Source organism: Antrostomus carolinensis, unplaced genomic scaffold, assembly GCF_000700745.2.
Source record: "Antrostomus carolinensis isolate BGI_N321 unplaced genomic scaffold, ASM70074v2 scaffold8125, whole genome shotgun sequence".
Taxonomy (NCBI): domain Eukaryota; kingdom Metazoa; phylum Chordata; class Aves; order Caprimulgiformes; family Caprimulgidae; genus Antrostomus; species Antrostomus carolinensis.
This window is the reverse complement of record NW_010317077.1, coordinates 123,139-136,711: the sequence shown is the minus strand read 5'-3', so window position 1 is coordinate 136,711 and position 13,573 is coordinate 123,139. Positions and strand designations below refer to the sequence as shown.

The window sequence follows — 13,573 nt, the reverse complement described above, 5'->3', positions numbered from 1 at the left end:
AAGAGCAGAAAAGCCAATCGCTCCCCTACGCCAAGGGCAGGATGCTGGGAGCACCAGCGCCTTCCCACCAAATTAATTAACTCCTTGGCGGAATGAAGCGATGGAGCAGCGGGTGAGGCTGGGGTTGGCGTGGGGCGTGGGTGGGCAGGGCTGGGGGAAGGACAGGCGGTTGTTATTTCAGAAACCAGCCCGTGGGAGGACAGAGCTCCCTGCCCGGGTGCGGCAGGAGGAGCGATGACGCCGCTCGTTACCGCAGCGCAGCATTAAGCCGGCCACCCCCGCCCTAATTTATCGACGGACTGTTACAGAGCAGTGTTAGCCCCTTCGTCCTGTTGTAATTGAATCTGGTCTAATTTAAGCCAGAGAAATTCGAGGAGTTCATCCTTCTCCAATCGATACGCTCCCCTTCAGTGACCCATTTCAAGATCACGTCATAAAAAATAATGTGCTTTGTTTTAATAAATTTCAGCGCCACGACAGGCGCTCGATGCTTACGGGTTGTTCCTCCAGACTCCTCTCTGCTAGAAAATGGAGCCCCACTCGCAATCGATAGCAATTGATTCCTCGGCATCCCCCCTGGACAAAGGTGCTAATCAGGTTTTGATTAGTTAATCAAACCCGAGGTGAAGGCTACACGGGTCCTTCTTGATCGTTTCCCTGGTTTACAAGAGCGTCTCGAGCAAAGCACAACGACCGCGGGCACCTGGGGAACCTGAGGGCTGAACTGGGGTGACCGCATGGGGACATTCGGAGCACCCAGCGGCACGTAGGGACGGACCTGTGTGCGTCCGGACGCACGGACACGTCTGCCAGGTCACCCCAGCGCTGCAGGAATCCTGCCCACCACCCATGCTGGGCCAGCCCTTCCCTACCCTACGCTCCTGGTACGTTGGAAGGAGGTTTGGGAGTGCACAGACACACACAGCTGGGCCAGGAGAAGCGTGGGAAGCTACCTGGATGGAAGGGAAGGGACACGTTACTTAATTGCGCAGTTGGCAGAGGCTCCGTTGAAGCATTTAGCGGGACAGGAGCACCTGGAAGGAACAGCAGACTGAGCACCACCGCGTGCAGCACGGCAGGACCCCGAGCGCTCCCAACGCCGGAGCAGAGGGCAGCATTCCCCGTGGAGAGCCCAGCTCCAGCACTCACCTGGACCACCCCTCAGCCAGCCCACATTTCCCAACCCTGCACCACATACGGGATCATTTCAGGTTCCCAGGGTGATGGGATGGAGGGCAGAGCTCTGATCGTAGGAGAGAACAGCCTGGGGCTCTTTAGTGACACCGGGGTATTTGACTTGGTGTGATTGCCCTTTGGGTGTAGACAAGTAACCAAGAGCAACAAAATTGGGAAATTCTTAGGGAAAAAAATTAAAAAATCTGTAGTGACAACGGACGCTCCAAAATGGGTGTCTGGTAGCACACAAAGGTTGGTCACTGTCGGCAGCTTTCTGTAAAGTCTGGGGGGAACTTGGACTTATATTCAAGATTCAAAAAAATTGAAACACTGAGCTGGATCATCAGGAAAAAGTGGTGGCCACTCCCCACAGCCACAGCTCCTCCGTGTCCCCACAGCCACAGCTCCTCCGTGGCGTGCCGCACGTGGCCGCGCTGCCGGCACCACACAGGGAAAGGCAGGGCTGCTGGCAGACACCCATTTTGAGGGACTTCATTGTGGAATTGTTTCCCGTTCCTCCTTTCCTTCACCAAAAGGTGTATTTTTCTTTGAAAAACCACCGATTTAAAAAGTAATAACGTTTATCAGAACAGAACAATTCTTTCCCATCTTTCCCACACAGTGGTATTTAACAGAGACCTCGTGCTCCTTACCTAGGAGATCTGGTCCAGGCCTGCAACAATAATTGTTACCATCGCTCCGGTGTTGGAGGACATTCCCAATGAAGCCATCGTTTGTAACCTCTTGGCCAAAGCATCCCTATAGTGGCTTATGGGAAGAGGTGCTGCCCGTCTGATCGGATCCAAGGAAAGGATCTTACAGACCGAGACGAGGACTTGGGGATGTGCTTTTTTTGGCAAAACGTGAAGATCAGAGGCTTGGACCGTGTCTGTACCACTGATGCGACCCCCGATTTGAACAGACCAACAGCATCTACTGAAGATGCTTTTGATTCTTAATCTGGATTAGGACTAATTCACAAGGACCACCCAGAAGGATGTATTTCTGTACCTTTCAGTCCGGCGTGGATAAAATGAGGTTCGAACAACTTACTTGGTTTTGCCTCTGCTGATAAAGCAATTACCTGCTTTTTATCCCCAATCTGATACTTGTATTGCGAGAAATCAGCAAGCAGCTGAGCTTTAGCGCCGGCCGCAGTTTTTAAAGAGTTTGCCCCAATACAGCAGAGTTGAGTGTTTTACAAACATAAAGTTTTCAACTCAACCCGTTTCCAAATCAGCATTGAAAAAACCAAATCTGCCTGGGAGGGAACCTGCAATGGTAAGTGTCCCACCCCGTTTTCAAGGGTGCCACACAGAAATGGGTGTAAAAATAAAAAATAAAATATAAAAAAATCAAAAGAGGAAAATCCCAACAGAAACCAGCGCACATCCAAGCTGCATGGCTACAGCACAGCAACTATACAATGCAACAAGATGCAGAAATCAGAGTGGAACCAGCATCTAGCAGAGAAGAGCAGCGGTTTACCTACGTACTAGCCCTTACCTGAGAGATCCCCAGAGTCCAGCTCCTCTGCGGAATTGGGCAACTGAGTAAAGCCTTACAAGTAAAAACAAACTCGTTTTGCTCTGTGTTTCTCGAGTGACAAAAAAACAACACACTTAAGAACTTGGGGAGTGGGGAGGGGAATAAAGGCATCAATCACTTGCCATCCTCTGCCGCTTTGGGCAGAGGAACTCGTGTGACAGAATTGCAGGAATTTCCTTTGTCACCGACTGAAACATTTCTCAGTCTACACTGTCGCCACAGCAAACACGGCAGCAAACCCACTCATTCATAACAGCATGCAAAGACCCCCAGACTCCGCCTTTTAGTCGGCATGGGGGGGCGGTTTGTGATTTCGATTCTGTATGCATAGAGCAATGTAAAATTTTCTTCCAATTTCTCACCAAATTCATTATTTTTTGGTAAAGCTGACAAACCCGCCAATTGATCAATTAGTGAATGTTGCAGATTGCGTTTCAGGACCATAAGGTGCAGGCTGCATCTTCTGCAAAAAAAACGCTGACAAAAGCCATTTTTGGAATTTCCCAAATTGGATGTGTTGATGGAAAAAGTATCTCTTGTCAAAGCTGATAAAGCAGTCGGGCGAGACACACTCCGCTGCCCGCAGAGGCAGGTACCGCTGCCGGTAAAGCCGGTATTTCATGGGGTTATCAAGCGTATGCTGGGGGGTCTGTGGGAGGACAGAGCACCTGGAGGTCACAGGGATCTATTTAAATTGGGGACAGGATGGCGTTACTAACGAAGGCTGGGACTTGTGATAACTAAAGCAAGTGTGTTATTCAAGAAAAAAAACCCAACAAAATAAACTTCCCATGAAGAGAGATCATCATCGCTGGCCGCTGGGGACCGGGGCACGGCTGCCAAAAACTGTGGTGTCCCCCGGAACAGCCGCGACACTAACGTGGCCAAGCTGTCCCCACCGAGAGCGGCGAGCCATGTGTATAGACAGCTCATTGAAAATAAACCTGGCTTCCAGGGACGGCCTTGAAAATACATCAAGTCACCTGGAAGCTACTGCCGGAGTTATCTTCTAAAGTGGGAAGTCGTTTGGATTAATAGCAAGAATTTTGTTTGCGAGCTGCTCCTGGATTTCAAGCAGCTCCCCCCCTTCTTTGCAATAACACAATATAGAAATATAATTACAGTTGACTCCCAGAAGCATTGGACATGCCAACCTGGGCTCGGAAGAGGAGCCATTCAACTTTTATCTCTCCAAAATTGCTTCTGCAGAGTCTTCCCTTTCACTTAAAAGGCACCACATTTTCTCAATAATGAAAAAGGGCAACGTTGCATTTTTCATGAAGTAAAAAAAAAAAAGAGAGAGTCTTTTTCAAAAGAAAATTTAACAATTCAACAATTCAGTTCCTACCTGCACCTGGTCTGCTTAAAAATGCCACCAAACAGTATTAAAACCTGTTGTGAGGCATTTCAAATATGCGGTAAATTACTTCTTGATTTTTCTCATTAAACTTTCATAGCAGCTATTAAAGGCCCTTCTTCTCCCTCCTGATCGGGAGGGATTCAAAACCTGCCGTGACTCCTCAAGGAAGGAGAGGCAGCTTCGTTTGCAGCCACCGCTTCCCTGACAAATCCTGGCTCTTTGGAGCCGCTGCTGCGGTGGCCGGATGGCTACTTAGAGATTCCTATCGCCGGAGCAATGCCTCGCACCGCTCCCCCAGCTACCTCCTATTTTTAAGGCAAAACCAATTTCTCTTTTCCATCCATCCAGTCATAAATAACCAACGAGGGGCTCTGGTTTGTGCTGTGTACGCCGTGGCGCTGCACAGAAACCGTAAGGTGTGCAGAGCTCTGGGATGTTTTATTCAGTCGTTCCAAGGACCACATCTGTAAAAGATATTTAGGGGCGTATTTACTATTAGTTGTGCTTTTAAGGAGGGTGTTTTTGAAAGGAAAAAAGGCAGCAGGGCAGGCAGAGCCGCTTGGTAACGTTAACGCAGCAAGTACTGGGGCTTATTCCTCGCATCTGGCGAGAGCCGTGAGCCGACCGGCGCCCTGGCATGGCCAAGCTGTTGGCTTCATGCGAGGAAAACCCACGTTCAGAGACTGAGCGCTACTGGAAAAAGCAACAAGAGCTTCACACAGTTAAATGTTCTCGTATGAAACCCTGCTAAGGCTGTAATTAAAAATTCCTATGGGCCTTCGGGGAAGAATTTCCAGCTTATAAAATAATTTACCTGCTATGGTATGGGCAAGGTATTTTCTTGGCGCTCTTCATTCACGACTGGGATGTTTTCCTTATTTTAACCTCCGCTCCGGGCTTCCTGCTTTGCCAGCTTCAGCAGAGACTTTTTTCACCCTACCTTTTCCTGAGGACGAGCAGGAACTGCCGGCACCGGGGCGGCAGCACCTTGTTTCTGCCTCGGGAAGGGAACGAAGGCAGCTCGGCGTTGCCCCCACCGAGGCTGCTCGAACCAGGCTGCCCACAGACAGCCCCGCGGCATCACCCCTGCTCCAGAAAAAGCCTTCAGGAGCTCCTCAAGCTCTTTGCTTACAGCAAGGCAGGGGCAAAATTTGGGAAAAAGTAGTGAAATTAAGTCATGGCTTTTGCCGTAGACGGTTGTGCACGAGGCCGTGGCTGCTGATGCACATCCTGCTCGCACCAGGGATGGATCACGAGCCAGGGGCTGCTGATGCACGTCCTGCTCGCACCAGGGATGGATCGCGAGCCAGGCACCTCGCCTGACGGGCTCCAGCCAGCCGAGGAGTCACGGCAGCTGGGAATAAAAAACTCATGTGTTGGCTTGGAGGTGAGAAGGGCAGGAGAGGAGGCAAAAAAGGCAGAAAAAAGGGCTGGCTTTGCACACTGAGCAGCAGTAGCCCTTCAAAGACGGTACCGTCCTGGCTCCACCGAGGTCTGCGTATGGGCAGGGACCTGCAATTCCGGTCCCACTGGCCCCCTGACACCAGGGAGGGCTGAACAAGAAGGGAGGAGTGCTAAACAAGAGGGCTTAAGCTGGGGAAACCCTGCTTAGTGCAGGGCAGCAGAAGCACAAGCCTTCCTGCCGGCCGTGACCATGCTGTTATTGGAGTTCTGGCAATGAACAGTGCAGAGAAAGGAGAAAGTGCATCAGAACAGTCACAGTTAAGCTCTCATTTTTCAACGCAAAGAGTTAACAATGGTCGTGCTTTGAGTCACTCATGCATCGCTGCCGTCAGCTCCATTCCAGAAGGAAACTGGGAATGGCAGGGGCTTTGCTACCACTGGTACATGCACACACATACAGGACTCCTTTCCCCCCCCCAGTCCTCTAGGATACGCTCCAAAAAAGTAAATTACTCAAAAATCCTTTCCCCGATTGAAGTATTGTGCTGGCCTTACATTTCGTTTTCTTGGCTATTGATTTTTTTTTTGTTGTTCTTTTCTTTCTTTCTTTTTTATAAATTTTTTTCTTCCCCCAATTCGTTTAAAATGGTTTTTGGAGAAAATCCATTTGGCTGTATTCATGCCCATGCATTTCTAGTCATTCCCAGACATGCTCACTCCCATCGGACATTGGTAAGAACAAATGGCCAACATACAGAAACACCTGCTGTACTCCAGACACACTCCAGCAACACAAGCTTGGAAAGAAATCCCAGAGTCTTCAGGGGAAAAGCAGCCCACGAGGGCGAGGGGCTCAGAACAAACCGGCTGGGTTTTAAGGCAGGAAAGTCTGTGGCAGCTCGTGCGGCTGGGACCGCTTGTCATTTCAGCTGTCAAACTCCTGGCAGCAGAGTCCTCCCCTCCAGAGGTGGAAACACTCAGAGGTTCTCCTTAGGGTAAAAACAAGCTGTTTGTGGCTCTCCCTAACGCGAGCAAAAATGACTAAAGCCATTGTGAACTGCGTTACAGAACTGGGCACGGGCTGCTCGGCCGTGTGTCCCCTCCCGTATCACAATCCTCTTGCAGCGACAATGCTCAGCCTTCCTGCTGGCCCTCAACTTGGAGATTCATGGCCTTGTGCATTAGAAAAAGCTTGTTGAGACATCCAGAAACGATGCCACGCTGGTGTCAGGGCTGATCCTGCCCAGATGGAGGCATCAGCACCTGTATCTGCACAGTTCCAGAAAAACACAAAAAACTCTTCAGTTTTCTGATGCTGCAGCCACGTGGTGCTTTTGCCTGGATGCAGCCACCTCTTCTCAGCAAATTCTAGCACTGAAGGCGCCGTAGCACTTGCTACGACCAGGACCACAGGGGCTGGAGTGAGCTGGGATGGAGTCTGGCTCCTTTTCAGACCAAGCCTGGCTCTCTCCCACATTTCCCGACGGCTCTCAGACACTTCTAGGAAAGCAAAGCGCCAGGCTGGTGCTTCAAAGGAGCAGTGGGACCCTCACCACCTGAGCAGACCTGCAGGTAAGTAAACTGTGCTACCATCTTCAGAGGAAGCTCCTCGGGGCTTAACCAGCGGGCAATGAACATTTTGCCTTCCACGAGTGTCAGCGGAGCGGCTGGATGAGATGTCGCTTGGACTTTTCTTGCCTCACCGTGACTTTTGTTATGGCAGCTACAAAATCACTGACGTTGAATCTTGACGTTAAACATCCACAGGGAGATTGGCAACGTATAGAAAGCCTGCAGGTTTTCTATAGAAAATCTGCAGCATGCCTGAAGGCTTCCAATTTTTACATCAAATGGAAAAATGCACGCAAGCAGGTTGAGTTATTTGGGACAAGAACTGCACGTCCTCCCCCCTTGATATGGGGCATCGCTACTTAACCCTGACTGTCCTCAGTCCTCCCTCTGCCCCCGCTCAGGCTACGCTTCGTGGGGAGCGGGCAGGGGAAAGAGGTTGCCCTGCCTTACAGATTTCTGTCGATAAAAGCAGCAGTCGATTTATCAGAGTTCAAAGAAGCTAAAATGGCAAACCCCAACACAGATTAGCCGTAATTAAAATTGTCAGAGGTTTCGGTCCTGTAGCTGAGAAGCAAGCTCGTGCCAAGAAGCGGTATGCTCAGCTTCCAGTCTGAAGCGACGGTCGAGGCTCGCTTTAACTGTTCAGGAAGCAAAGGAAGCTGTCAAGCTGTTAGCTAGACTGCTGCCTCGAGCAGATGAGAAGGGTTAGTTTGCTAGACTGCTATGCTGATAGGAAAGTGTTGCTCTTCCTTTTCCAAACCTCCTTCTGTGGTGTAAGAAAGCAAACTTCACTGCCGACCTCCGCGGCGAGCGCTCCTCTGCCGAGCATCCCCACAACGCTGAAACTCAATGTGAAAGGAGAACGCTCGAGTCTTCACGTACCTCCTAAAAAAATTCAATTTGAATTCCTATTTTCTGCAGCCAGATTTTCTTCTCGTGTACGAAGCGATTACCCCAGTAATCAAGATGACCAGAGAATCTCTCGCTTCCTCGGCACCGCTCCTACACGTACGCCGGTTCCCGGGGGCTCGGGGGAATCGCTGCTTGCCTGGCACTGGAAGAACCAGCTGAGAAGCTCACAACAGAAATGACAAGACCAGACAGACTTTCCAGCCTTAAAAACTATGTTATATTTATGAGATCAGTCCACCTGAAACGTGGTTTTCCCTTGAAGACTACAGCTCCCTTTTTTGCTCCCCCTTCCCAGGCTTGTCTTGCCACTCAGCAGCGCTGAGAAATAAGATAAACAGGAATGTGATACCAACCGTGAACTGCCGGTTCTGTCGTCGCCGTTGTGTCTACACACGGGAACAGAGGATTGGAGGAAGGGAAGAAACAGGAGGAACGGCATGCAAAAAAAGGGAAAATGGAAAAAATGGAACAGATAATATATGAGCAAGCTTTCAAAGAACATTGCGTGACAAGCAATAATCAAATGAAAGGCAAAAAGCATTTGAAGTGAGTTGCACTGTTTAGAAGACATGCCTCCAGTTCAAAAGCTATGAGCCTGAGGAAAACAGTAAATTTTTCTCTTTCTCCAGGACCTTGCCAGAATAATTTCTGGTGGTTGCAAAATCAGGGGAACAGGAGACGGGGGAGAACACTGACACCAATGCTTTCGTTGGTGAGGACCAAACCAGAAGCTCAGGACCGGGACAAAGAGCCAACACGTGGGATGCGGCTTTTATGGATTCAAACATTGCCTGCACCAAAGCGCCAGCTGCTCAGTGCAAAAACCACTGTTCTACAACAGGCAAATGCAGGTAGAAATTACCAGTCCCTCTATCACAACAGTTAACTCGTTATCAGTGACCGGTAATTAAAACACATGTGAGTTTTCTGGGCGTTACTCTAAAGCTGACTTTACTCCGCAGGTATTAATGTGCCATGGGAAATTTCTTGGGGGTTGCTGCCCTGATGACTGATGGATGCTTCATCTCTTCCCAGGTGTATGGAACGGGCAATTTTACAGACAACCCAAATCTGAAGGTTTTTTGTGAGTGTCCTACACTAGCTCCTCTACACCAACAGGTCTAATTCATATTTTCCACATTACCCAGATTACTGGCTTGTTTAGTTATTGAAACTCGAGCACTTTTCATCTGGTTCTATGTAGCCTGTGACGTTGGTGGCTCGCTTGAGCGCGCTGGCTCTTCCTCTGCAGCTCCCTACTGATACCCTGAGCCGACAGCAAAGCTCAGCTTTCCCACAACTCTGCTCGGTTCGATGCAGGCAACGTTTCAATGAATAAAATGCTAAGCGTAGAGAAGGGCTCTATTATTGAAACTCGAGCACTTTTCATCTGGTTCTATGTAGCCTGTGACGTTGGTGGCTCGCTTGAGCGCGCTGGCTCTTCCTCTGCAGCTCCCTACTGATACCCTGAGCCGACAGCAAAGCTCAGCTTTCCCACAACTCTGCTCGGTTCGATGCAGGCAACGTTTCAATGAATAAAATGCTAAGCGTAGAGAAGGGCTCTACTGTGTCTTTCCACAAAGCAGCCCGGAGCTTGGGTTTGGTGGCAACGACAGACAATTCCCATTGGTGTCTCCCCTCATGGACACGCTGTCCGGAGAACCCAGTGGGGGAAAAGGGAGGACCCGCTCCTTTGCAATTTAGCTGAGGACAGCCCAGGGCCGAAATTCTGAAGCACCAGTGAAGACAAGGCTCTTACAAGGAATACACAATACTTACAGATACGAGGTCTACATGATTTAATTAGGAAAGCAAAACAAATAAACCCTACGCAATTTAACAAACTGCACCAAGATTTGCATAACAGATTATGGAGCCGTCGTTAGCCTGTTTCCACGGCCAACATATACTGTTCTCATCTTGGCAATCCAATCTAAGGCACGCTTCGATACACCAGCGCTTGCTCTCCTGCCGGGAGCGCTGGCGGAGGCTGCGGGGGAAGCCTTCCAAAGCCAAAAGGAGAAGGAGAGCGGGGCAGTTCTTTGGGTTTCGGGCAGCAATCCCCAAACGATGCCTCGCTTTAACCAAGCAAATGGTGAAGGGGAGAATGGTGGTGAGGGTGGGGGCGGGGGGAAAGCTGCTGTTTAGAAGGGGCTGTAAAACTGAGCATTAATTCCTGAGATGTTGGCATCTAGAAATAGTCTCAATTTACTGTCTTCCTGAAACAAAAAAAAAAGTTACATCAGCTTTTAGGCTAAATCGAGAAGCTGCTGAAAGCAAACTTGTATTGACGCGCTGGAAGAGATATTAGTCAAGAAACAGTGCAAACTGGACAGTGCATCTCGCTTCCCCGTCTGGGGACAGAGACCAACAGGTTACAAAAAATAAAGTTCTCAAGCGCTTGTAAGTGCGAACAAAGATCCAAGTCAAACAACATGTTGGCTGCAGCTGGAATGACAAAGTTATGATTAGCAAATGGTTTGGATGGTTGCAATAGGAAACACAGACTGGTTAAAAGCTTAGAATGAGCTTTTGGGAAGTCCATTTCAATCCCAGAGTCTTCTTGGAGAAGCAGGATGGCACACACACAGTGCTCCGCAGAGGAATAATCAATCGCATGTTACAGCAAAGCAAAGGATGTCCCCTGACACGGGGACACGCTACGGGGGTTGCACAGCAAAGGAGAGAGAAAATGTCGCTGTTGCTTTGGTATGAAATTAACAAATAGGTGTAAAACCACGTGTGGAACAAACTCCACCGCTGCTCCGCCTCATGCGGTGAGGAACATCCCCAGCCCTGCAACGCTGCTGCTAAGACAACCCATAATCCTAAATCAGATTGGCTACCTTTAAACGCCTTTTCCCAAGTTCCAGGTACGTGCCAGGGACTTCTGCTGCACTTTCAAGAGCAGCCACGTTTCTAGACCAGGCCAGACCAGACATACAGCACCCCAGAGATTCGGCTTCTGCCCCACGTCGTAGAAGAAAAATCATCTCTCCTCCTCAAATATGTCTCAACAAGTCCTCGAGATGTTTCTGCCTTAACTGGGGCTGAACGAAGCCAACGCAAGGCTTTGCCGTCACCAAAAAGCACTGTGCTGGTCCTGAGCCAGAGGTGCGCAGAGCAGTCACTCGATCACACAGAGCTGATGGTTATCATTTTAAACCATCGGTCAGCGCTGAAGAAAGGGCTGTTGACAAGATGTGGCAAAGCAAAGAGGACACAGAAAGCACATAAACAAAGAGGCTCAACTTGGCACTTTCCATCTTAAGATAAAGGCTTCTTTTCCTGACTCTCACCAGCAAGACCACAAAATCTGCTGTATGAGGAGAAGTAAAAGAAGGCAGCGGTCTTTCAAACCTCCCTGGACATAAATTCCCCAGAGGACTGGGTCGTAATTAAAGGAGAGAGGAGCTGTCGGCCTCTACGAAGCCGCATGTTTCACTTCATCGTGATTTCTTTCCAGCATTGGTCGTAGGAACAGAGCTCAGCTCTCGAATGAAGACACTACCACACATCCTCTTGAGATACAGATGGAGTTACCTGCCAGCTAAGAAACCTCAGATGACACCCAAGCTTTGGGCACTCAGCAGCTTCATTAGGTAGCTACACGAGCGCACTCACACTCACACCTATTTATAAACTGACTGCATGAAGGCATCTGGGCAACCTGGAGCCGAGTTACGAGCTCCATCCCTCTGCCTCCTCATGTTTTCAAATGGATTCTCTCCAAACTGTTTGCGGAGTGTGACAGACTGGGCCCTTTAAACTCATCCGTAATTAGTCCACAGCCTCCAACAGAATGAGCACGATGGAGGAATATTAAAACCCCAGCAGCAAAATTAAATTCACCGACTTGAATGCTGGAGCTGCAGCTCTGCAGCCTCACAGAAGCACATGATACACTGGGGCTTAACAACAGGCAGCTATTGTACAGAGAATTACAACAGCACATCATCAAAATAACGGCAAAACACACTTCTTTCTTTTTTAATTTTAAAAGCTATTAATAAGCAGAGACATCCATTCAATATATTGCTTTTTAAATTGCTTTCTGAACCGAAAACAAAAGCCAGTCTGACCACTGCCCTGGGGAGCCCTGACTCTTCCCGATTTTCCAGACTGCTTCCCCTTTACTGAGCAGGGGGAGCAGGAATTCCCTCGCCCGGCTGTTCCCACAGCAGCCCGGGGGAGCGGTGGGCAGCTCCACACTTGGGGTCCCAGCCCGGGAGTCACGAGCCCCGGGAGCATCCCCGTCCTTCCCACCGGACACACGCCGCGGAGCACGGCAATCCCCTCGCTCACCAAACGCTCCTGGGAAGGATGGGTGGATGGAAACGGACTCGGCAGTACCTTCTCCACAATGATCCTCCAGAAGGATTCCCAGCTTTTGTGCACACACACCCACAGACCGTTTGATTTGTGCATCAGATGTTCCACAAAACACAATCACTGTCTGTATGGAAGTTGTGTGTGAGAAGGACAAAACAACTCCCAAATGAGCACCGTGGCTCCGGCTGGGCCTGCTCCTGCTGTCCCAGAGGAGGATCCTGGTGTGACTGGAATCCCAGCCCCGGGAACGCCGGCCCTGCTCACAGCTCCACCCAGGAGGGAGAGGTCCCCTGCCCGGCTCCCTTGGTCCCCGCTCTCCTACACGCGCGTTTTCTGCCCAGCAAAATGCTGGTTTCTGCCCCGCTTACATCACCCCCACCAACAGCACCGTGTCTGCTACCGGCTGGACGTGGCACCCAGACCGAGTTACTTCATTTGCTTTTTTGTACCAGGCCTGTCATCTACTCTCTCTTCCTTTATTCCCTTTAATGCAGTCACATCCTGGATGAAAATGTCAGAGGAGTGCAGTATCACCTTTAAATTAACTTGACATTTTACCAGGGACATGCAGAAGCTCCAGCGGAAAGCAGAAGTTAAATAATAAATAATCTGGGGGAACAAATCACTCGGCTGAGTCCCTGCCCGGTGGCATCGAGCACCCGGACACGCTGCGAGCTGGCAGCAAAGCAGGAGTGTCCAGTGGCTTCTGCTGACCCCTCGTCTCCCTGTTTGCTGTGTGGGCATCTCCAAAGGGTCACATGGAAAAGTGGGGATGGAAAATTATAAAAGAGATGGGAACTGCCCATCACCTCCCACAATGGATCTGAGTGAAGAACCAGCACATCTATTCCTGATTAAATTCCACGTGAACACCCCACAGGCACTAACACACACAAGCAGCCGTCCCTGGCTGGGGCAAAGCCTGTCGTTCTGCGGGTACAGGCGTCCCGTAGTAATCCCCACGCTGCCTCTTCGCCTCCCACCAGCCTGCTGCAAGGTATCGTGAGCAAAGAATGACTGTTCTTGCATTCTCCCCGCCCACCTCCTTTTTGGATCGCTGTCAGAATAAACCCCAAGCAACTCTACTTTTCACACGAAACGTGTGCCAGGGATAAAATCATCACTGTCCTCACTTTGAGGAAGGTTTCTGGCACGTGAGTTCAAGCTTTGGAAACCTGCTGCACCTTTTCTTCTCAAGGACTTCTGATTTCCATGCACCATGATTTCTTGGGTAGCTCAGATGACACAGAAATGTGTGTTTTAACGGTG

The 13,573-nt window shown here is 49.8% G+C and overlaps 1 protein-coding gene across 1 annotated transcript in view; it reads right to left on the bottom strand.

Annotated features, from left to right (window-relative positions):
• The window catches only part of CADM1 (cell adhesion molecule 1), an 83,977-nt gene that overhangs the window by 6,086 nt on the left and 64,318 nt on the right, over positions 1-13,573 (bottom strand). Inside the window, exons 10-12 of the mRNA XM_029085075.1 lie at positions 8,326-8,358; positions 2,683-2,736; positions 954-1,034 (exon numbers count right to left, since the gene is read on the bottom strand). Of these exons, the coding sequence (XP_028940908.1) occupies positions 954-1,034; positions 2,683-2,736; positions 8,326-8,358 (168 nt within the window). The remainder of the gene's footprint in view (positions 1-953; positions 1,035-2,682; positions 2,737-8,325; positions 8,359-13,573) is intronic.